The sequence below is a fragment of the Olea europaea genome, chromosome 16 (assembly GCF_002742605.1).
Source record: "Olea europaea var. sylvestris chromosome 16, O_europaea_v1, whole genome shotgun sequence".
Classification (NCBI taxonomy): domain Eukaryota; kingdom Viridiplantae; phylum Streptophyta; class Magnoliopsida; order Lamiales; family Oleaceae; genus Olea; species Olea europaea.
In genome coordinates, this window is record NC_036252.1 from 5639646 (window position 1) to 5664658 (window position 25013).

The window sequence follows — 25013 nt, forward strand, 5'->3', positions numbered from 1 at the left end:
TTGAGAAAGAGAAAGAAAAGGAGGAGAAAAGAAAAGAGAAAAATGAAGGAAAAAAGGGGGAGAGGAAGAAAACTTGAGTTCCATTATTCAATTCTTCATTTCTCAAAGAGGAGAAGAGGTAAATGTTTTATGGTATAATTTATATTAAACTTTCTAGGTTTCTAAGTAGTTGGGTTAATTTGATGGTTTAATTTTCAGATTAATGGGAAGAGTATGATTTTAAGCCGGCCTTTTTGATTAATGAAAGATTTTTATATCAAGGTAAGAAATATTAATTTTGGTAAACCCTAGAGTTTTTAATTGAGTTCTTGAATATGTATAATTAGTGGAAATTATAGTTTTGATGAAATACACACTTGAAAGGATTAATATAATGAACAAGATGTAAATTAAATTGGTGCAAGAGTGAATTCAAGTTACACAAGAATAGAAGAAGAAATTGTTTTTATGTTTGGGATGAAGGTAAATTTGGATATATGGCGTAGTTGTGAACGTATTGGAAAGTAAGAATTATTACAAATTGATTAAAGGAAATTTAGGAAAATTTCGCAAGTCTCGGAAAATTTATTTTAATTATCATATCATTAGAGATAAAATGTTTCTTGATTTTAATAGTGGTTAAATTAGTTATTTTGTAATGTATTTCAGGTGGTGACAAAAAAATTGGAAAAGTTTACCGACCGGCCTTGTCTGTAGCTCGTATTGTGTGAGTGGATATAAACTTATTTTTCAGAAATTAGTATTTATAAAAATTATATTAAATCAGAAAATTTATTAATTCATACAGTTGATTTGACAGCACGATTTTCAGAATAAAGTTGATTTATAAACATTTGTTTTTCAAGTTAAATTCAGTTAAGTTAAATCATTTTATTGACATATAATTTCAGTATTAAATAGTATAGCATATTTAAAGTTATTTTCTAAAAATCACTAGAAAGTACTCAGGTGATTTTACCTACTCCGTACTAGTGTGAATGTGTTTCCACAGTATATGACTAGTTATGATAATTTTACCCGCTCTGTACTATTGTGAATGTGTTTCCATGGTGTATGACCAGATCTCTCTGCGCGCGTATGACTAGAATTTCAGAATTAAAGAATTTCATAATTGAATTATTTTGTCGTGTTTATCGGTGCAAATCGATACATGAGTATAGTTATTCCGAATAACTTTTTGGTGTGATTTTTCAGTATTATACAACTTATTAGATTTCAGAATATATAATTTAACTCATTCAGTTTAAAGAATAAAGATTTAGCTTGAAGTACTGTGAATAATATTTTTATTATAAACCAGTTTTTAGAAAATTAACATAAATGAAAATAGTATATTTGTTTACAAAAGTATCCACTCATTGAGTTACAAGTTCATATATTTCATCTCCATTTTTCTTATCAGACAGTAGCTGTGTTGAGTCGCATCGGAGCCTGTTGAATTACCGAATTGAGCCACTTAGCTGTTATTTGTATGTTTCTTTTTATCAATTTTTATAGTTCATAAATTTTGGGGTAGATGCATCTTTTGTTAGTTTATATCACGGGCTCACTGCATTATTTTGTATAAATAATACATTTGGAGTCCTTTGGTTTGTAAAGAAGTGTAAATTCCATTCCAACGCATTTTATTTTGAATAGTTGTGTTTGTAAGGGCTGATGTACCTTGTTTTAAATTATATGTATTGATTTGAGAAAGTTTATAAATTTTAAGGTGATTTTAGTCTATATTTTAGAGGAAACTCTGTCAATTTTTTATAAAATTATGTCACAGTCAAAGCAAATCATAGTTACCTTGATGGTGGGTCCAGCATTTAGTTGGTATCCCTCATTGGCGCACGACACGTGTAGGGTCCATTAGGGTGATTTGGGACGGATCGTGTCAAAAGCACACTAAACGGAATGGTGTAGAGCGACGACATCAACCTTGCGCAGATTTAATTCACTATTTGGTTGTTAGGGACGTTAAGTGAGTTGGGGGTACACGGCAACGCCCTCACAGTACAATACAAGGATATTTTCTTATACGGGCCTTAAAGTCTTATATGAGCCCAGATTAGGGTTAGTATAAATAATATTTTGTAACTCTATTTTTCACCACTAAATAAAATTATCTTCGCTTCGCTCTCGTAGACGTAGGAACACAGTCGAACCACATAAATTTTTGTGTTGATTTTTCTATTTCATCTCTTTATTATTACGCATAAAATCCAACAGGACACACTACCAGATGAAGACATGTTAACAAATAAAATACAAAATGGTAAAATATTTTTAAAATTTGTCTGTAAATTTGGATTTTGGCAAATAAAAATGGCAAAAGATTTTATTCCTTGGACAATTTTTATTACACCACGATGATATTTTGAATGGTTAGTCATGCCTTTTGGAGACAGAAAAAATAATATTCAGACAAATAATTTTAGCTGACAAGTTATTAATGTTCTAACCCATCATCTTCATGCTGTAGATGGATAAAAAGATTATGAACTTTCGGAATGTCACTCTACGAGTTGCCCTACAAGGATTTAATCTCATATTTAGATAAAATAATTTAAAAAGACTTCCAGAATAGTAGTGTTGTCTACTAGATAATCTTTGAATGTCATGTAAGTTTAAACAGAAATTAGGTAGTATTAATGTTTTAGCTAATCATTTTAGATAGATTCATAATCAAGTAAAAGCAGAAAGTTTATTTTATTTATAGTTATCTAGGGTAGAAAGCTTGTATATATAGTTATTGCTCGGAAGTATTGTAATAAGTAGAAAGATTTTTAGACCCCCCTTTTCAAAGGATTTTACCAATCAGAAGAAGTTTTAAATTTTTTTAGAGAAATAATAGGATTTAACTTTTATATATCTAAAAAGGTTAGACAAACTATGATTATGCAAATCGCTACTTCTCAAGTATCATCTTCATTTTCATCAATACAACTTTGTGATGGTTGTGAAATCATGACCAATGTTGTGAGAAATTTAAATCTTAGAAATCACTCATTAGAAGAATGACTACAAATCCATGAAGATGAAGTCTCTTCATCTCAACAGGCTATTAGTAAATATCAACATAAAATTTTTCAGTGACAAGACAGTTTAAGAAGACTAAATTCTAGAGATATTGTTGAAAAATTATCTCCAAAGACATTACATCTGCAAGTAGAAATTATTCAGATAAAATAAAAAGATTTATTGAATTAATAGATTCTCTAGTTGTATGGCAAGAAAAGACTTTATATGAATTAGCATGAAAATTGGCTATTGTGACAGTACTGTTCGAAATTCCATAAAGGAGTCAGTTGTACAATAGATCATCGATTTTTCTCAAATTTTAAGCTATTATCACAACGAAAATCGATATTTCCTTAAAAATGATCCTAAACATGAATCCCATCTACTAAAAATTCAGCTTTTCTTAAACATGATTATCATACAATTTTTTTTTACTATACCATCTTTGAAGAAGAAAACATTTTTTATCCAACCCTACAGTTTGATATGATAGACACTATACGTTTTGAATAGATCTTTTAGATTTTTCCACCGAAACTTAAACATATTTTTAGTCAGTTAAAAGATCACCCTTTAATGATCCAATTCATTTCTATACCGCCTCTTTTAAATAATGGTATAATAATTTCAGCTTATTATCATATTTTAATTTACGAAGGAGCCAAAAGATTTAGATGTTCTTGAAAGACCAATACCAAAATAAAGATTAGACAAAATTGATTACAAAAGACGGATCTCAGAAATCGTGTCAATGGTGAAAGTTCAAAATAATGATTCCAGACTTGTAGCACAATGGGACGATGGAGTTATTTTCTGTCAAAGAACATCTCCCTATAAGAATTAAAACATAAAAAGTTTTAGTACCAAATATTGAACAAAAAGGGCTATATAAAATGGCTTTTTCACAAAACAAATGATAAATTATCAGAAGGACAGTCAAATATAGAGGAAGAAGAATACATATTCGATGGCAAAACTAATAAGATGGATGCAGACTTAGAGAAAGCCTACTTAGATAATGATGGATAGATAAGTGCAATAGTTGAAAATGAAGAAATGTACAGGAAAAGCAAATAAATAGTGTCCAAAGGATAATTATCAAGCAAGGAAATTCAAATAGTTGGAGCTTGAAGACATTTTTCAAAAGAATCCTAACAGCTGTAGAGCAATATTTAATTCTTTAATTGTAGATCACACATCTATAAAGTTATATAGTATTGATTATTTGTAAATCAATACGTTAATTCTATTTTTACTTCTCCTTTTTATAGAAGAGCTTGAAGTTACTTTAGATTAATTTCCTCTAAAAGTTTTATTCTAGTAAAAGGAAGTATTTTCAAAAAATTATTCAGATAGACTCAAAAGTAATTTCTTAATAATTAACTTCTGACTTTTTCCAAAATATCGTCAAAGGAGCTCCAAATATGTTACATCTTTTGGGTTTTGCATACTTTAAAAATGCCATAAATAAACCAACAAGTGGGTCCTGAAAAAAATAATGAATATGATAGCCTATTCCATTAACTTTGTCATGTGGGGTGACAAAAAAGGAAAAAAGGAAAAGGGAATGGTGGATGAATCCTTGCATTGCAAGCCAGTTTTTGTTCTCTTTTCATTACATGAATGATAAACCTTTGAATTGCTAAAAGGGAACTGTGGATAGAAACGTAAAAATGAAGGAACAAAAAACTGCCTTATCTCTCATCCTTTTGTGCAGAAAGAATGGAAGTAACCTTTGCATCCCGTGATGGATTGGATAACCAGGACACTCCCCCAGACACTATAGATATGGGAATATTGTTTCTTATTGGTCCCTAGTTGATACTTTATGTAGCAAGTCCCAATAGTGTAAATCGACAAATTCTGTTTATTTTACATTGCCACGTGACTCTCACGTGTCAAATTTTATGAGGCAATTGTGAAATGCGTAAACATAAATAACAAAAGGGCGGGCAATAGAAAAGGAGACGAAATAAGAAAAGAAAAGAAAAACATCCCCGACCAATCCCTAACCCCACTCCCATATTTGTATCATTGTCCTTGCACTCATTTCCGCACACTTGTCCCCATGAATCCCCACCCCCAACAAGGCTCCTTATCGCGTTCGTGTCTCATGTTGATTACTTCGACACTTTCAATTCTAAGTTAATGGCCCACTCCCTAGGTTTCATGTTTGCAGTTTGCACCTCTTTGCTCTTGTATCCTCCCAAGTCTAGCAGTGACATGGTGACGATGGCAAAAGACGTATAGAACGATTTTTTATTTTATTTATTTATTATTTGAAATTAAGAATAGAATAGTGTTTTGAAAAAAAAAAAATTCTTATCGAAGTTAAAGAAAAGTTCATAAAATTCATGATTAACAATAATTACATTTCTCATTTTTTTGTGTTTTATTTTATTCGATGAGTTAAGCCAAACGTACTGATGGATATACGATTGTCATTTTCTCATTGAAGCTGCCAATTAGGTACTGATTAAAGATTTTGTGAAAAAAATTCTGATGACTTTTTTCTTATTTGAAAAAAAAAAATTGGACCCCAACTTTGAGGGCCCACTGTCCTTTGCACCGCTTAATTATATCCCGAGAGCTTTATTTGATTAAAAAAAAAAAGTTGAACCCCAACCTTCAGGGTCCCTTACAGTCCTTGCTCTGGAGCATCGTGATGAAGGTAAATCGCAGGTTATGCCTCTAAGGGTATAGGGTGGAAGGCTGCTTGTACACTTACACTTACCCAAGAGCCAAATCCATATTTTAGGATTCGAACCCTTGAAGCGACAATCTCAAGCATAGTTGGATTCCCCACCCTCCTCTTTTATTACTTGGAGATGTGTCCTGGAACGCTTTATTTGATTATTATAATAGGAGGAGGTTGCAAATGTTGTACCTGGTGCAATGTGCGTTGTCCTTTTCTATCACCTCTCCCTATCCTGATGTTCTGTATTTTTGTCCATCCATTAAACGCAGACAAACTATTAAAACAGTAACCTCTCATTTTTCATGACCTTTACACGGAGATAGAGATGGACAGGGATCTTGCTTTGATCAGCTGAAGACTGACGTTCAAAAAGCGATCAATGTCGGTTCTTTAATCTCTCTTTTTCTTCGAGAATCTGGTTCTTTGCATTAAATATAATCTCTAGCACTAGAATCGTTTTATTTTTTATTTTTTACTTTTTTTGTTTCTTTTCGTTGGTTGTTCGATTGACTTGTTTTTCCTCGTCTTGTATTGTGTTCGGAGATTAGCTGTTCGTTTTATCGCTGACAAAAAGGTGGTATTGATTTTAATTTCTTCTCGGTGTTGAAATTTGATGGAAACCGAAATACTCAGTAGAATCTCTCTATCGTTTTGATAGCACTATAATGAATTATTTGGAAACAGAATCGGAAAATTATGTCAATGCCTTTGTTTTCATTGTTCACGATATTTGTTTTTCTTAATTCTTTTCGGGTTTGTCGAGCTATCATTTTCTTCATATTCTATTTTTATTTTATTTTTTAAAATTTTACAGGAGAAATCTAAATATTGACCCATCTGAGTGAAACTGCCTTTTTTGTTTCTCTTTCTAAATTTGAAATAAATGGTGTAGTTATTTCGTAAAATACGTTATTACCTAATTAAGATATGCATTGCAAACATTTTGGAACTCTTTTACGGGAAAATTGATTGTTGATGATTTCATTACAGGACTTGCTGTAGTAAAATTGAAATATTACAATTGAGACAATTCAGATTTTCTCAAAATTGAACTTTGGTTGCATATATCTACTGTAAATGGAAATTTACAGTAGATATACATACTTCTTTCAATAACCACGAGTTACAATGTTTCGTAAGTTTATTCCTGCTTTATTGGTGCATCAGAATCTTTTTTTCTCAAAAATGAGCTGGAGCTCACAGATGGAAGTTCATTATCCGAACCATGCCATGCCATCTAATTCGATGGGAGGCTTTGTGGATTTTTTTGGAGGTCTTAACTATGATCATGGAAATTTCATTTTTGCTGATGCTCCTTTTGTTCAGGTACACTATTAAAATTGTTCGAGCTGTTCCCTTTGGAAGTACATTCAACAAAATATGTTTTGACTTCCTTTCTTTGGCGGTTTAAAATTTGAGTTTGATCACTCATTTTGCAGAAATTGACGTCTTTTATATGCTCAAAATTTTTCGAATTTGGCTTGAGCTTGTTTTACTAACCAAAAATAAAAAAAATGAAAATCCAGATTTGTTTCATCAGAAGCTTGTTCAAAATTGGCCCAAATAGTGAATTAGTCTTAGCTTTAACGGTTATTGAGCATTTTTGTGATTTCAAACAACATTTAAGAAAGTTAACCATTTATTGTGTTGGCTTATCTACAAGCCTTCAACATAGATTTAGGGCCCGTTTAGCAGGGTTTATGCTTCTTGTAACACTTTCAGAAAATTATCCAAAAATGTTCAAAAGCACCTTCTTAGTCTTATAAGCAGTTTTTGGCTTTCAAATCCCTGCCAGGGCCCTGCACGAATTTGATTATGGAATAATAAAGTTTCTGCCCTTATCTGTTGGCATATCATTGTTCTCTAGATTTTCAAAATGTTTTGATTAGAATCTCAAGGTTACTATCTTGGACTTGAATTTGGAGAAGAATGTCTGTACCTTTTATTTCCTGCTTATCTTTATGGTGGTTAGAACAAGATACGTGAATTCTTCAAATATGTGCAGGAGAGTTCTTATGCAGCAGCGAATACTAATTTGTACAAATATGCGGTTTCTGAACCTGGAAGTTTCTCATGCTATGAATATTGGCCTGGTTATGTGGTAAATGATCAAATGACTGGAATCGATGAATATAATAAGCATTTGGAAAGCCCTTCATCAGTGGCTGATGATCAGGCTACAGTTTCACATGTTGATCAGGAAGGACATTTGAGCTCCACTTCACATGCTGATCCTTTGGAGTGTGAGATTCAATTTCAGTTTCCATTATGCTGATATATAGCTTTTACTATATGAAGTAAAGCAATTGTTTGCACAATAGTACTTTTTCATCATGTGAAAATTCTGTCCCAAGTTTACTTTTCTTCCTCCCCTCTCTTTTTTCTTTCATGCAACATGACTATCGTCGTCTTGCTCTTGAATATGAAATTCCATTATCAGACCCATCCTTTGTGGTTGTTCTTAGCTTGTAATTTGTGGTTATGTAGTTTTACAGATAATGCTAACCCTGGTAAATGCTATTTTCTATTTTATTTTATTTTTCGACTTAGTAATATGTTGGAGAGAATGTGAAATGAACCCCTGCTTTATCATTTGGAGAGTAGGGAAAGAAAATAATGAATGCTTTTGCTGTGAATCTATGTTGAAGAAAGAAAATTGATTTTGGTTCATTTAGCCCCTAGCTCATGGGTGTTATGTATCTTTTCATTGATGATCTTACATGCATTTCAATCTACCGGTGTGGTTGCATCTCAGAAATTATTGTGTACAAGTATAAAATATAAAGTGATCTCTGTTCTTTGGAATTCCCCAGGCCCTCGGAATCTTCAGAATACTCGTGATTATGAGGTGTGTGGTTACATCCTTCTTTGTTATATTAATGTTGAACTTTTCATATTTATAATTCCTTTCACAACTTGAAGAAGCACGTATAGTAAGAAATTTGTTCACTCACCTTCTGTGAATTGATGCAGGCTGTTTGGCAAGACAACATTAACCCTGACAACATGACTTATGAGGTTAGAAATGTCAACCATGCATCTTAGATTACCTGTATCGAGTCATTTTCTAATGAAATTTTTACCATTCATTTTTTTGATCTTAAGTAAGACCATTATCTTTATAATTCTAATTTTGTTAATCAAGGAGATGTATGGAGTAATGGTTCTCTGCTGAAAGCATTTGAATGTCAATAAATTATATGCCGCCTAAGAAGTTAGAAAAACATTGTTAGCAGTTAGTTAACATCCAATTCCTACATTGGAATCAGGTATGGACTTTCGCAATATGAAGATGTGGACTAGGAGAACTCCGACAGAAGCTTAGCTAAAAAGATGTCCAGTAACCGTGGTCAAATCATGGCTTTAGAAGATTATGTTGTGATATTTCAAGGGTTTGTATGCAATAAATACTAAATTAGGGATATTTCTACTACTGCACTTTGTTACCTGGACATTTGTAGTACAAATGTAAATATTTGAAACGTTTGATATACGTAACTATCAAGAACACTCCATGACTATTTGTTTCCATACTCAACATACATATACCCTAAATAGCACCTAAGCTGTCATGTATAAAAATATCTATGATAGGGAAAAAAAATGAAAAAAAGAGTATAACTTAAAGAGGAGACTGTCACTGCCAAACTTTGGTGGTTGTGCAATAGTCAAATGAAAGTCCTGTAAAACTGCAGGAATGCTATCCCCATCGTATAGACTGCAGATCCAGGCTGGCTAGGTGGATCACAGGTGGACTCTAGACAATCAGACGTGACCCAGAACTTGATATCAATAAGAATAATTGATTAAATATTTGCAGCCTGATAATACGTGCTCCAATGGAAAAATGTCAGTCAAAACATAGTTTGCAAAGAGCCCAAATCAATCTTGGCATGGTACCCTGCTTCTTAAATTTTTGGAAACGTCTATTGGCTATCACTTTTTTCTTTTCTTTAACTTCATAGGATGACACATTTTAGGAGGAAAATATAAGAATCTACTTTACACTATCAACTCTACAGAAACAAAGTACATAAATCCAGAGAATGCAAATAAAATTTACTTCAAAGAAGTAAACAGTAGAGAATAGATGGAGAGAATCCTTGAAAATTTGGCAGCTTTGGTTGCAAAGCTGAACCAAAATACTCAGGCTTAATAGGTACTATTCCCACTATGATGGGGCAGAGTTGTAAGCTTGACAAACAATAGGGCTGCCATGGGTAGTTGGACAAAAGTAAGGGGGAAATGTTTTTACAGTTAATATGTCATGACATTCAGAGAAGTGATCTTGAGGAGCCACCTGAGGTAGCTTCCATTTGGGAAATATCATTGGTCGCCAAATGGTAATGAATTTCTCTTGTGGCGTAAAATTTCAGTTCATTTTGTTGCCCATTGTTTTATCATTGTGATAGCATTGCCCATTTTTATAGCATTTTAGTACGTATGCTGCTCCTTTCAGTGGACAATTTCTTGTTGGGATTTTTTTCTTAACAGTCATCCCCTTGGGTTATATTATTTTTATACTGTGGTTCCTATCTATGTCAACATGTGATAATCACCATAATTTATTTTTATGTTCTCCTCTTGAATATTCTTGTATTTAAATGCATGGCATATTGCCAACAATTTTCATGTTGCCCTGGCTTTCTAGTTGCTCCTAATCTATCCAATCTCAACCCTGAATTCATGAAACCCATGGACAGTGAATTTATCTTAGTGCAGAAAAATGGATAAATTTGTGATTTCCTAAAACATATAGTTTTATTTCATTTCCTTATAGGAGTTACTTGAGTTGGGTGAAGCAGTTGGAAATCAATGCAGGGGTCTTTCTCAAGAACTTATTGTGTTGCTCCCAATATCAAAATTCAAGTGTGGTTTATTCTCCAGAAAGAGATTCAGAGCTGAAAGGTAAGATAAAGCCATACTGTTTGTCCCCAACTAACGTTAGTGCTGTTAACATTCATCATTTTTTTTCGATATTAGGTTCAATGCAATATCTTCAAGATAAATCTGTATTTTTGACCTATTATTTGTGCCCAATTTTTTATCATTGCCTATTTATGCCTACCCCAACTGACATGAAGACCCGCTGTAAGTTGGGTAGGCTGTGAAATATTAGCTTCTTCGTCTTGGAATCATCTTTCTTTGCCAACTTCAAATATTTGTATGCAAACAGTGGTGGTTAATTTGTTAGATCATATATGGATTGCAGGGGGTTTTGCTGAACTAATGGAGACTTCTTGTTCGTGTACCATAATCATGCAAATGTATATATAATCTATTATTCTAGATTCAATTTTATTTAGTCTCCCTTAGCATTTTTGTAATTCATGTCCATCACTGCATCATTGGGTTAGGAGTTTCAGAAAGTCAATAATCTCTGCTTTCATTAACTGCTTATATATTTTTGCAGAGTATGCATTTGTTTATCTATCTACCTCATTGGTTCTTTTGTACATAGATTTGGAACTTTATCAGCTGAACTGATTGGTGGTCTTATTCACATCCTTAGTCAAAACCTAATAAATCTCCCCAACCCTGGAATAATCTTTTAGGACTCATTGGAACAAGCCTGGAACTAGTTGGAGTAAGCCCTTTGTTTATTTCTAAATTTGGGTGGTTAAATGAAACAGAATGCTAATTATCAGTTGATTTTTACTTTAGGCACAACCTATAAAATCCTAAGTTCATGATCATAGCGTAGACCCATGTTAATGTAGGATAATGTGAAAAAACATGAGATTCCCTAGGACAAACTTAAACATCAGGAATAATTAACGAGCATTTTGTTTAATTGTTCCGTATCACAAATATTAGTCCTGGGATCGAGGCTTATTGCTGACGAATGCATTGTCCCACGCATCTTCAGAATTTTTTTTCATCCTTTCCAGAATTATTTTCAGCTTCACAGTGTTTAACCACATATTTTCTTTTACCTAATAGGTGCGTAATCTGCCAGATGGAGTACAAACGAAATGATAGGCAGATGATTCTTCCTTGCAAACATGTCTACCATGCAGGTTGTGGAAGCAAATGGCTCAGTATTAACAAAGTAAGCAAATTGCTTTGACAACTTTCTCAAGAAGTGCTTTAACAGTAAAATTGCTAACCATTTGTCATAAAACAGGCTTGCCCAATTTGTTACAAGGAAGTGACTGTTAACGCTCCAAAGGACTAAAGCAATATTCTTATCAGCACGGGATGGTGCTTGATTTTCCATTTTGGTTCAAGGTTTTACTGTTTTTTCTACAACTTTTTTCTTCGTTTTCCATTCGTAATTTACTCTGTTTGTTCTATATTAAAATATTGAAGTTCTTGGTAGATAAGGTTAGTTGTTTTACTTGATAACATTTTCATTGGGAGTATATTTACCACAGTTCCATATGGTTTTCATATTTGAAAATGCTTTAAGAACTTGGTCGAGTTGGTTCTCATTAACCTTGTATGTGAACCTGAGTGCCTTGGTACACTGCCAGTTAGTGATGTTGGCAATTTGACAGCAACTGGAGCCCATCAAATAAATTAATAAAAATAAGAAAATAAACCAACACATAGTACCAATGTAATTCTAGAGTTATATTGGCGGAATATGCAGTGATGTGGTTATTTCATTTAAGTAAACTTTGATGTTTATAACATAATTAAATGATAGTTATGTCCCAAATTTTGATATTTATTACAAATTTATATATGTGGCATCGTTCTAAGAATTTGCTCATTGCTATTTGTGTATTTTCATTCTTTTTCCTGTACAATACAATTATGAGCCAATTTACTATCTATTTAAGTTCGGCTTTTATCCGGAATTTCGATGAGGGAGATGAAATAAAACCAACACAATGGACGTCTTTATATCCAAATAATTTTATTCCTGATAAAGCACAAAGTAACCCATGTTACAATGAAAGAGTATCGAAATATAAATAAAATTCATCAATTGAGAAACCTAATTAATAAAGAAAGCCAATAGATGGTAAAGCACGTAAATAGTGTAAAACATGGAGAAATGGTTGATGAAAACTACTATTTGCGAGAGGTTGAGTATGTGGATATGGGAACTTAATAGTAATAAGGTGGTAGAGGGAGTGGGGGTTCAGAGGGATGGAGAAGGTGGTGGTGGTGCCTTAATAGTAATTCGAAGGGGGTGAAGATGGATGGAGATTGTGGAGACTTATATTAGTATGAAGGGCTGGGAGATGGAGATGGATATGGGGAGCGGGATGGCGAATGTGAATATTTGGAGTAATAAGGTGGTGGTGGAGTTTTGTATACGTAAGGAGGCTGTGATGGAGGTGATATGTATACATAAGGTGGCAGGGTTGACTTATAATAAGGTGGTGGAGTAGATTTGTATATATAAGGAGGCAATGGTGATGAAGATGGTGATGGAGGGGATATGTATACATAAGGTGGCGGAGATGACTTATAGTAAGGTGGTGGAGGTGACGGAGATGGTGTTGGAGGGGATTTGTATACATAAGGTGGTAGTGATGGTGATGGTGATGGTTGTTGTAGTGGAGGGGATATGTATACGTAAGGTGCCAAAGGTGACTTATAGTAAGGTGGTGGTAATGATGGTGATTGAGATGTAGGGGATATGTATACGTAAGGTGGCGGAGGAGATTTGTAGCCAAGCGATGGTAATGATGGTGATGGAGATGAAGGGGATATGTAAGGTGGCGGAGGTGACGGAGATGGTGTTGGAGGGGATTTGTATACATAAGGTGGTAGTGATACTGATGGTGATGGTGATGGTGATGGTTGTTGTAGTGGAGGGGATATGTATACGTAAGGTGCCAGAGGTGACTTATAGTAAGGTGGTGGTAATGATGGTGATTGAGATGTAGGGGATATGTATACGTAAGGTGGCGGAGAAGACTTGTAGTCAAGCGGTGGTAATGATGGTGATGGAGATGAAGGGGATATGTAAGGTGGCGGAGGTGACTTATAGTAAGGTGGTGACATAGATGGTGGTGGTGCCAGTGCTGGTAGAGGAGACAACGTGAAAGGCGCAGAATCATAATAATAATGCTTCTTGTCAGCTACTACATTTATAATTGTCGTATAAATTGTGAAAACAAATAGTAGATGAGGCCAAGAAGTAGCCATATTCATCTACCTGTATGATAAATTGTGCTCTACAAAGAAAATCCACATCCTTTATATAGTGATCACATCTTGATGTGTGAACTGTTTACAGTTTTGAAGTTATCCACATTCTAATTAACAAATAATAATATCATATTCTCTGAACAATGACATTTTCCTTGACTGAGTAAAGGGGACATTGGTTTTCACTAAATTTAGTATTATTTTGTAAAGAAAAAAGTCTACAGAAACAATGCTAAAAGATTTTGTCTGGCTTGATCACAAGCATGTGTTGTGATTATAGAATATGTAGCCGTCAACATTGTAATTGTCTACTTGCAGCCCAATTTCTTAAAATGGTCAGAGCAAACTAGGATTATTACGTCGATTACACCCTCTATGTAGGATGTATTACACTTTGTATATATCATACTTTCTAAATTTTCATTTTACATACTCCCTCTGTCGTTTATGTTTTCCTTTTTCAATTGTCCCAAATTAATTAATTATAGTCTTGTTTCTTATTTAAGAGTGTAGCTAATATATTAATATCTTAATATATCCTCATTTAATGTTTTTGGTTATAAAAAATATAAACCACTTCATTATTTAATTGTAGTTGGAACAATAAATTGAAAACTGAAAAAGAAGAAGAAGAAGCATTTCATCTTCTGTTAGCATGGGAAATTTGTTTCGAAGTTTTGTTTTAATTGTTTATTTTTCTTATTTTAAAATATGAGTGGCAAATAGGTCTTTGTACTCCGTCCTAATAAATTTTTTGAACGTTATTATGAACAAGATGTGTTAATCAATGTAATGTTGAAGAAAAAATACAACGATGGGACAGAAATGCGAAATTGAGCAAACGTTTGAGACAGTCATTGCAATCAAAATGTGTTGCTTTTGAAAAAAGTTGTGGGGGTGAATATAATTATTATAACAAAAAATAACTTTTGCTGAAGAAAATTACAAATGTATCATTGGAAATAGTTATAATCTACAATACTCATAATCGAAAATAACAAATTACAACCGTTATGATACACAATACAACACTTTACATACTAAAATTTTAACTATTTTTTATTCACTAAGTTCAATTACTATTTCATTTTCATTTAAGAAATTATTTTTTTCTTATTATATATCTATCTCTACATAAATTTACATTCAGCCGATTCTTTTACTCCATCATTTACAAAAATTCCATTTTCATTGTTTACAAAATATATACACACACACACACGTACATACTTGATTGTTTTTAATTAATACTAATTAAAAGACATCAATTAAGAATTCTTGATTGTTTTTACAATATTGGAAGAGTCAAATGAAGTATTTTCTGTACTTTTTAATTGTTTCGCGCGGGTTAATTCGCTAACAATTAAAGAGGATCAGACGATTGTGTAAGGGACGAAACCTCTTGAGACAAAGTCNACAACGTGTCTCCAAGGGGCGCAAGCACACGAGTTACAGAAAAGGAAATGTTTAAGTCTAAAAGTTAAAGGAATGAAAATTACGTACTCTGTTCGAGAGTTTTGGATTCGGTCCTTTGCTTCTAAGTTCTTTCTCCCTTTTATACTTCATAGGCGATCCCTTTGTAATTAACTGCTCTAAAAAACTGCTTGATCGCCCTATAACTACCCACTTTCTTTGTAGTGGCCATTTTGTCATGCAACTGTCCTTTTAACTGCTGCCATTATCTTGCATCGTTCAACCGCTTTCGATTGAACCCCTTGAGTCGTGGAACGTGATAAAGTTACTTTAGCAACTGCCTCAATAACTGCATCATAATGCGTTATGTTTGTTGATACCTTGGGCGACTTGAAGATTTGGGCGAGATTTTGGACGACCGTATGCCACTCTATTCGTTCAGACTCTGAGCGACTTGCAAACTTGGACGATGGCGTTACCGCACTATTGGGCCCCTTATTTGGGCATTCACCTTGATTCGTTCAATTGGATTTCGTTCTTTGGGCTATCTGATTTGGGGATCCTCCAATTGGGCTTTATTCTCTAGGTTGTTCGATTTGGGCTGAATTTTTATGTGTCAACATTAATATTTTAAATTAACTTACTAAAATCGTTTTTTACTTATTTGGTGTTAAAAGTTTAGGAAACGAAAATAATAATTCTATAAATCTCTCACACACAAAAAACATCAATTGAAGAATGAAGAAGTTTTGAAATTTTTTCTCAATTATATGTATTTTTTTACTTTTCAATTTTTATAATGTTGTATTTATACATGTATATTTATAAAACATAGTATACGAAAGAAATGTAATTATGTTCTGTATAAATCGTATATTTTGTAGATTTTTCTTCTTTTTGATACTTTTTTTTTTTATGTATTCCATGCTTGCTTATAAAAATATACTAATATAGTGGACATTTATAATTCGTTCAAGCTTTGGAGGTCGACATGACTTAATTATATTATACACCTTCTTCATTGTCATTCTGAAAACAAAGTGAAGGAGCAATAAAATGAGTTCCCATTTGAAACGGTTGTTTTTCATGCAATTGCAAACAAGTTTTAATGTACAAAAAGCACCATATAGTTTACTGAATTGATAGCTTAATGAAATGAGGTCTAATCAATCTCTGATAAATGATTTTTGAATTTTTCCCTTTTTAAGGCTTGGTCGATACTTTAATGGTCTAAAACTCTCGAGTTAAAGAAGTTTGTGTTGGAAAAAAAAAAGGGTGATTATGGTAGATTATTGGTTAACATAATAAGTATAAATAATATAATCCACCACTCTCACAATGTACAGTATGTTGAGTAGTAAACTTGATTTTTGGACTAAATAATATGAGCTTAAGGATTTTGCTCATAGACCCAAATCAATTAAAAAGCCCAACATGCCTAGCATTTCTAGAAACATTATTTAGAAAAATCTATATAAATATCTACTAGAAAAATATATATAAATATCTAAGTAAAATACGTGATGATGTATCAAGAAGAATATGTGGTCTTATAAAGTCTATCTAGATTATTCTAGGAAAATATCTTGTCCAAATGTGTGATCTAAAAGTCTCATGTAAATATGTGATCTAGGAGTCTCTAGAAAATTTTGTGGACTAGAAGTTTCTTGTAAACATTATATAAAGGGATATGATCCTTCATTTTGTAACAAGTCAAGTGCGTAAGTTTTGGAGTTGAGAAAGACAAGTTTCCTTTTGCTCACCTCCTCCTTCCTATTAATGTTGTCCTCCTTAAAGACCTTAGCTAATCCAAATTAATAAACCCCTCTTTCCTCCAAAACATCAAATCTTAATAATCTATCTTGGAAATAGTCCTGAAATAAGACAGAGAGTTGATTCAATGGAGATCCTTGAGTAGCAAATAGTTACACACATTAATCCCAATACATACAAATATGAGAAGAAATTACACGAGTAGTGGTCACTTTAAGATTTTTGGACAAGCATTGTTCGTTGCCATATTAGGACCAAATACAAATGAAAATGGTAGCTCATTGTTGGAGGGTAATGATTCTGGGATAAACTTTTCAAAGTTCTCAGTGAACCAGTGTATGCATAAATTTGAAACATCAAAACTGCTGGGAATCTACTTATACACGCACAGCGAAAAATTAAAATTATTTCGATTTCCACCGAAGATCCCTTTGTGTTTAGATAGAAATCATGATAAAGATTGTACCTTTGAAAAATTTTGCAACATTTTGCTTTTCTTTTCATTCCAACAATCTTGATTCGCCACCCACAACTGTCCAATTGTCCAGCTTTCAACGGTGATCAACACAGAGAATAAGATTGCAGCTACCAAGGTTTTCTCCGATTGTGTTAGCAAGAATAATTATGAAAAGAAAACCATCTGAATTGAAAACCCTAGCCTAGTATTTATATAAGCCCAAACGGGCCTGGCCTCTCCCGGTCCGATCCAATATTTAATTAAATCATTTAATTAAATTCGGTCCATGAATTAATTAATCCAATTAATTAATTCGGGCTTATAAATAATCAACCAAATTAATTAATTTATCCAACGATTGTTAAATTAATTAATTGATAAATTGCAATCTTCCAATTCTCTTTTGTGTGTGACCCATCAGGTTCCCGATCATGATGCCTAACGACATGAAATATTATTTTAATCTAATCAAAATTGATAAATAAAAACACTCTTTTAATTTATCATCAGTTCATACTCGCCGTCCCAAATTAACATCTAACAATGTATCAGGGCAATACATGTGACGGAAAATGTCACGTGGTATGACAACCAAACTCCTTCGTTTCCGTGAAACTATAATCATTTCGTCAATATGATTTAATCAATTACGAGATATGGAAGTATGTCAATCTCGATTATCAATCATATCTTTCATTCCACTTTAAGTCAATATAAGTCGAAAACTCCTTTTCGACTTATGAATACACATTGGCTAAGGATTTCATCATCGACTTAATTGAATGAAACGCATATTATAATCTCCTACTATCTAAGAGTGACGAATCCTTTATTGATCAATCACAACCTTCATACGATTCTTGACGTACCCGAACGATGTCATATTAGCAGCCCTTTGTAGAGCAACATCCAACACCGTCAAAGTATGACTGTCCTCATATAAGGTACCATGACGACCTCAAGTCAAATGACCAATTCCACAATCGAATATTAGAGATTAACCACTGACACTCAGATAGTTATCCATGTGAAATCTCTCGACGGGTCTCCAATGTTTTGTACTATAACAAAACATCCACGTGTTCATTTAAGTGTTACCACACTTTAACTTGTGAGATTAGCTACTTACTTCACAAGTAAGAAATGCCACATGTGATGGTCCATTCATAATAACGATATTCGTATCTCGTTATTACTTACGACCACGGACGATTTAAGATTCAATCAAATGTAATCTGTATCTCACAATCACAACTCTTTGTGATTAACAAATTACGAAGATTTGAATCTACGGACTCTATTATTTATTTAATTGTCTATTAATTAAATAATAGATCTGCCATTAAATTACATTAATTATATATCAAAAGTATTTATGTCCAAAGTTGATTGGACTTAGGGCATAATACTTACAAACTCCCACTTGCACTAGATCCATCACTTATGTATCCAATATCATAAGTCTACATGACGATCATGTTTATGCTATGACAACTCTTTGTCAATGGATCTGCAACATTGTTAAATGTGGGAATTTGTTCTTTTCTTCACGTCATTTCTATATATTATCTCTTTGATGAGATTATACCGCCTTAATACATGTTTGGATCATTGATGAGACCTTAGTTCCTTTGCTTTAGCAATGACTCTATTGTTATCACAATACAATGGTATGTGATCAACAATATCAGGAACTACTCCAGGTTGTAACTCTTTGCTACTTCTGAAGTAATCATGCATTAGGTTTCTACTATTAAATCAACGGTTGCTTCACGTTTGGAACCTTTCCAACACACCGCTTAAGAGTAAACCAGTTTTTTCATATGAAATCTTCTCAAAATTTCATATATGTAAATTGGGATTAATTAAGCAATTTTCTAGATCACCTCTATAGATCAAGTTGCTTATCCCATATAGTTCATAAATAAATCTTTTAACAACCATTATTTCAACGATTGAAACATAGGGATGTTGTTTTCTATAATATTAGGAATACAACAATGCTCCCATTATCTTCTTGTGAACACACAATTCGTCTTCAAATTTGATAAAATCAAATACTTTGACTTTTTCCATCAAATCGAAGATTTCAGCTCCATAGAGACTTATCTTAACCTTCAGTTACGATATGCAACTGTTGCAAATAAAACCCGAATGGACTTCAACAAGGCCACAGGAGAAATGTTTCACCAAGGTCAACACTTAACCTTTGCTTCTAGCATTGCTTTGTATATATGGATATTCACATCCACATCGACCTTTCCCTGGCAAACTATTTACAAAACCTTATAGGTTTTATTCCATCAGGAGGCTCAACCAAGGTCCAAATCTTGTTCACATACGTCGAGTTCATCTCGAGTATCATGGCCTCTTGCTATCTCTTTTAAGTCAACACTTGACTTTATTTTGTTGCAACTAGCAGCTTCATTATTCTGGATCACTAATATTTGATTAATGATCATGGATTCGCACCTTCTTGAAGGTCGAATGATCCTACTAGATTCACATAGAGCTGTCATATTCTCAGGAGTCTTTACTTCCTGATTCAAAGTATGTCCCATATCAGATATGGGATCAAACTCGAATTTATCTATTTGATTAACTATATCTGTGGACTCTTGAACTCTTTCAAATTCTATTTTACTCCCACCGTCGACTCCTAGAGTCAACATTTTCGCTAAGAAGACGATATGTCGTGAGACAAAAACTTTCTTCATGATAATAGAATCAATATTCAAACGTCTGCTTTTAATATCCCTACAAATATGAATTTATCAGATTTAGCGTCAAACTTATCTGATTCAAGGCGCTTCAAATAAGCGTCATAGCCCCAAGCTTTCATATAAGATGAATTGGGACTATTGCCTTTCCATAACTCGTATGGAGTTTGTTAACCAATTTAGATGGGACATGATTTAGTATGTTGCACACTGCAATCAATGCATGACTCCAAAATAATTTTGGGAGATTTGCATGGCTTGTTATTAATCGCATTATATCTAATAATTAACGATTCCTCCTTTTAGATACACTATCTTGGTGCAGTGTATATAAAGGTGTCCACTGCAAGAGAATCGCATTCTCTCTTAGATAATTTAGATTTTTATCTTTAAGATATTCTCACTTGATCGAATCTTAATGTGAGAGTATCTTTACTTATTTGTTTCTCTAATTCTGGTGTGAATCCCTTGAATTTTTCAAGAGTTTCATGTTTGAGTTTTCATCAAATATACATGATCATTGATGAAATAAGAGAAACATTACTTGACATTAATTGACACGAGTCCATTTGCATCACCATGTATTAGACCAGTAATTATGCTGACCTTTCTTCTTTTCAAGTAAAAGAAGATTTGGTCATTGTGCCAGACATGCATAATTTGTACTTGTCAAAATCAATTAATCCCAAGTATACATCTTTATGTAACTTTGAAATTACATTTCATCTAAATGACAAAGTCTGTCATGCCAAATTTTGATAATAATTAGATTATCGCATTTATACCTTTTAATTTCTATACTCATTATAGAATCCTTAGTATTAAAGAATATAAACGTCGTTTTCTAATTTACCATAGCCATTAGGATCTTTATCAAGATAAACAAGAACAACAATTGTCCTTAATATTAAATAGTTCATATCCGAATATGAAATTCATTTTAATGTTCCAGTTATGGTGGGTATAAAGCGACATTTCTCTAATTTCAATACTAAACCAAAAGAAAATAGCAAGAAGTAAATTCCTACAGGAAATGCAGTAACCTTTGCTCATCTCCAACGTGTAGCTCAACTTCTCCCTTTCGTAGTGGTCTACTTCTATTCAGTTTCTCCATATTTGTATAAATATGAGATTTACACCTGGTATCAAATACCTAAGAAACTTGTGAAGTAGACGTAAGCCACGCAATATTCCAATGACCTTTCATTCTACAATGAAAACAATGGTCATTAGATTTGATATTTGTCCTTCGCTTAGATTGTCTTAACCATATTGGATGCTTTCATAAAACCCCTTTAGACTTCCTCTTAATATCTTTAAAGGAATCAATGGCTTGCCCACATCTAACTTTGTTATTGGGCATACCAGTCCGAAACATGTTAAGCAACTTAATGAATATGCATTCGAGCTTATTCATATCTCATAATTAGTCTGAATAACTTTATGACAGAGACTGCAAAGTTAAGTCAATACTTAGTTCATAGTTTATGATTGAACTCAATTAAGACATTTCTCAACGTCAATCATCTTCAGTGTCTAAGCATCGATTGAAGATTACTCTGTCATTTTGCATCGATATAGTTGTTTGGAAGTCTCATATCCTTCCACACGTGATTATTATCATAAAAATCTTTGTAATGAAGAATTATGTGTAAACATCTACACTCTCAAATTGCTTTTGTAACTTAGGTGATATAGTTGCAGATATCACATATGTTGCATTACTATTGTCATCACTGCGTTTATTATAGCAGCCACATCTTCCTTAATCGGGTCATCACCAGATGTCTCTGGAAAATGGCTACTTAAGGACAACCCACTTTCTCATGCTCGAGAACAATTCTCAAATTGCAGTGTCAATCAAGAAGATTTAATTTGGTTGTTGGCATCCAGTATGTCATTCAAAACATATGGTTACTCAGGATTCAATATAAATACAAATGACGAAAAGGAAAAGAATAATATATAAAATGTATCAACTAATTTAACGTGAACTTTTATTAAATTAATTATACTCTCACTGTTTAAATAAAATTTATGACCATTTTACATAAATTTATGAAATCCATACTTGACTCCCAGTGGGTTGGGATCCCATCTATTATATTAAGATCTTGAGTGTACTCAACAAGCCTTAATATAACATTTTGGTAGATACTATTATCAATTGTATCTCCATACAACTCCCAGATCATTAACCTAATAACTCTTTGTTTTCACACATCTTATATGTTAGCTTAACATGCCTCTAAAATTTATCTCCTTGAGTAAAATTTATCTCCTTGAGTGTACTCAACAAAAGATAAATTTTAGTTAAGTCAAACCCGTCATTCAGAAATATCAAATATTTCATAGTGTCAAACATATCCCTAATGGACCAACCTTGAGTGTACTCAACAAGTTGAGACGATTTGGGACTCTGATTTTTCACTATAATGATGGAAGGCGATTACAAATGTGACTTAATATTTTATGGAGGGATTTTGCATTCAAAAGTCTCATCAACAATGATACAATCATATATATATTATTATACATCTACCAAACAAATAAATATATATATAACATAATATAATAGTGTGGACGATTATGGACTTTTACGATCTAGTCTTCCCGAGCCATAAGGAAGACTAGTTGGTCAATTCCTATGGGGTATAGCATTGAACAGTATCAATGCACCATCTCCATGGTCTCTTCCTCTTCTTGTTTCTTCAATCAGTCCAGCTACAACTTGTATCCTATAATAGTTGGCACCCAAGTCTAAATGAAATTGGACTTCCAGGCCCATAGTAATAATAATAATGGATTCATAGATCGAAAATGATTAAGAGCTCGCAGACCCATAATAATAACATTAATAACGGGCTCGCAGACCCAAAATAATTAAGAGCTCATCGGCCCATAAAAATAACAAGAATAAAAATTAACCATTCAATACATCCATATGGTCGAATCCATAATCGTCCACTAATAATACATTCATCACATAAATGTATACCTATATACTATCTAATATTATATGCAAACTAGTTTCAAGTTTTTAGCAATTAAGGTCGTTTAAGCTCTTTTAAACAAATGGATCGGAACAATTAAATAATTAATTAATCATATAAATCAATTATTTAATTAGCGGGCATAATTAATTAAAATCAAATTTTAATTAAATATCGAATTGGAGTCCAACTCAAATTCCACAATTATAAGGCAAGATTATTTAATTAAAATCAAATTTCAATTAATTATCAAATTAGAGTCTAACTCTAATTTCAAACTTAAGGCGGTTGAATTTAATTAAAATCAAATTTTAATTAAATAACAAAATTAGAGTCTAACTCTAATTCCAAGATTTTTGGACGGATTTATTTAATCAAAATCATATTTTAATTAAATACCAAATTAGAGTACAACTCTAATTCCAAGAGGAAATTTAGGGCCAGACAATTTAATTAAAATCAAATTTTAATTAAATGTCAAATCAGAACTCAATTCTAACTTCAATAACATATTTGGGTGAATAATTTAATTAACATCAAATTTTAATTAAACACTAAATTAGAATCTAATTCTAACTTAAATTGAATTAAGATTTTAATTTAGGATAAAACTCCTAAATAAAATAAAATTTAATTTAGGGTCAAAATTTAATATTTAAGTTAAAATCTAATTTTAACGAAAATATAAAAAGTCGTCAACTTTAAATAGAATTTTAAATTGGGTCAAAATTAAAATTATGGGCCAAACCCATTTAAAGTATAATTTTAAAATCAATTCAAAATTCAAATTCAAAACCATTTGGAAATTGAAATTTGACCCAAGTTAAAATTTATAATCAAAGCCTCACAATTTCGAAAATTTCAGAACATTAGAGATTAACCACTGACACTCAAATAGTTATCCATGTGGAATTTTTCGACGGGTCTCCAATATTTTCTTCTATAACAAAACATCCCACGTGTTCATTTAAGTGTTACCGTACTTTAACTTGTGAGATCAGCTACTTAATTCACAAGTAAGAAATGTCACACGTGATGGTCTATCCGTAATAACGATATCTGTATCTCGTTATTACTTACGACCACGGACGATTTAAGATTCAATTATATATAATCTGTATCTCACAATCACAGCTCTTTGTGGTTAACAAATTATAAAAATTTGAATCTACAGACTCTATTATTTATTTAATTTTCTATTAATTAAATAATAGATCTGCCATTAAATTACATTAATTATATATCAAAAGTATTTATGTCTAAAGTTGATTAGATTTAGGACATAATACTTACAAAACTTCTTTTACTGTCAAACAAACCATTCCAGTCGACAAGTGATGTGGCGAAATATTCAAAAGAACACTTGGAGAATATGCATAAGAATGCAATGAACTTGATGCCACAGATAGAATTAACCATAAAATTCTCGGATGCTGAATCTTTCTTTTTTTATTTTTAATAGTCTAGTTTCACCATTGGTTCAAGCCAACTTTTAAGTTACAGGAAATGAGAATGAGAAATAAGAGGTATTTTATTATCAGCTATATGAGTTCAAATGACCTACGGGAAGCCCTTGTTTCAAGTTTCTCACTAAGTTTTCTTTTCAAAAAATCTAAAACTAATTGTAACGTCCCGAACTTTATTATTATTATTATTGTTATTTTAAATAAAAATGAAGCTCGAGATGCTATCAAAACTTTCCTCTATCTAGTTTAAGCGAAAATATATCGAAAATTCTCGATTTCAAATTATTAATTTAAAATTTAACTTAACACGTCAAATGCTGGAACCGTAAAACATATTAAATAACAAGCATAAAAATTTACGTAAAGTTATTCTTC

General features: G+C 32.4%; 2 protein-coding genes and 1 long non-coding RNA gene across 6 annotated transcripts; 2 read left to right on the plus strand and 1 right to left on the minus strand.

Annotated features, from left to right (window-relative positions):
- On the plus strand, nucleotides 1–1686 carry LOC111412788. The gene is made up of 4 exons (XR_002706102.1): nucleotides 1–118; nucleotides 199–261; nucleotides 649–706; nucleotides 1403–1686. It is a non-coding gene; the product is annotated as an uncharacterized LOC111412788 (long non-coding RNA).
- A 4230-nt stretch (nucleotides 1687–5916) lies between these two features.
- On the plus strand, nucleotides 5917–12101 carry LOC111411879 (E3 ubiquitin ligase BIG BROTHER-like). 4 transcript variants are annotated; one of them, XM_023042530.1, is made up of 8 exons: nucleotides 5917–6085; nucleotides 6908–7030; nucleotides 7710–7947; nucleotides 8518–8552; nucleotides 8678–8722; nucleotides 10485–10612; nucleotides 11648–11756; nucleotides 11832–12101. In XM_023042530.1, exons 2-8 carry the CDS (start codon nucleotides 6908–6910, stop codon nucleotides 11880–11882), a joined length of 729 nt encoding a protein of 242 aa, XP_022898298.1. In that variant the 5' UTR covers nucleotides 5917–6085; the 3' UTR covers nucleotides 11883–12101. The 4 variants fall into 4 exon arrangements, with proteins under 4 accessions (XP_022898298.1, XP_022898295.1, XP_022898297.1 ...); XM_023042527.1 differs by having other exon boundaries at nucleotides 5918–6085; nucleotides 6872–7030; XM_023042529.1 differs by lacking the exon at nucleotides 5917–6085 and adding an exon at nucleotides 6104–6281 and having other exon boundaries at nucleotides 6872–7030.
- Nucleotides 12102–12206: 105 nt separating this feature from the next.
- LOC111411878 (extensin-2-like) lies at nucleotides 12207–13960 on the minus strand. The gene has a single exon (XM_023042526.1). The coding sequence runs from the start codon at nucleotides 13817–13819 to the stop codon at nucleotides 12881–12883; it is 939 nt and encodes a 312-aa protein (XP_022898294.1). The 5' UTR covers nucleotides 13820–13960; the 3' UTR covers nucleotides 12207–12880.
- Between the last annotated feature and the right edge of the window lie 11053 nt (nucleotides 13961–25013).

Bases quoted from the DNA above. Each gene is read 5' to 3' on its own strand.
- LOC111411879 (XM_023042527.1), top strand. From the start codon at position 6,890: ATGAGCTGGAGCTCACAGATGGAAGTTCATTATCCGAACCATGCCATG. The intron at 7,031-7,709 runs GTACACTATTAA...AAATATGTGCAG, and splicing joins CTGATGCTCCTTTTGTTCAG to GAGAGTTCTTATGCAGCAGC. The intron at 10,613-11,647 runs GTAAGATAAAGC...TTTACCTAATAG, and splicing joins AAGAGATTCAGAGCTGAAAG to GTGCGTAATCTGCCAGATGG.
- LOC111411878 (XM_023042526.1), bottom strand. From the start codon at position 13,819: ATGAATATGGCTACTTCTTGGCCTCATCTACTATTTGTTTTCACAATT.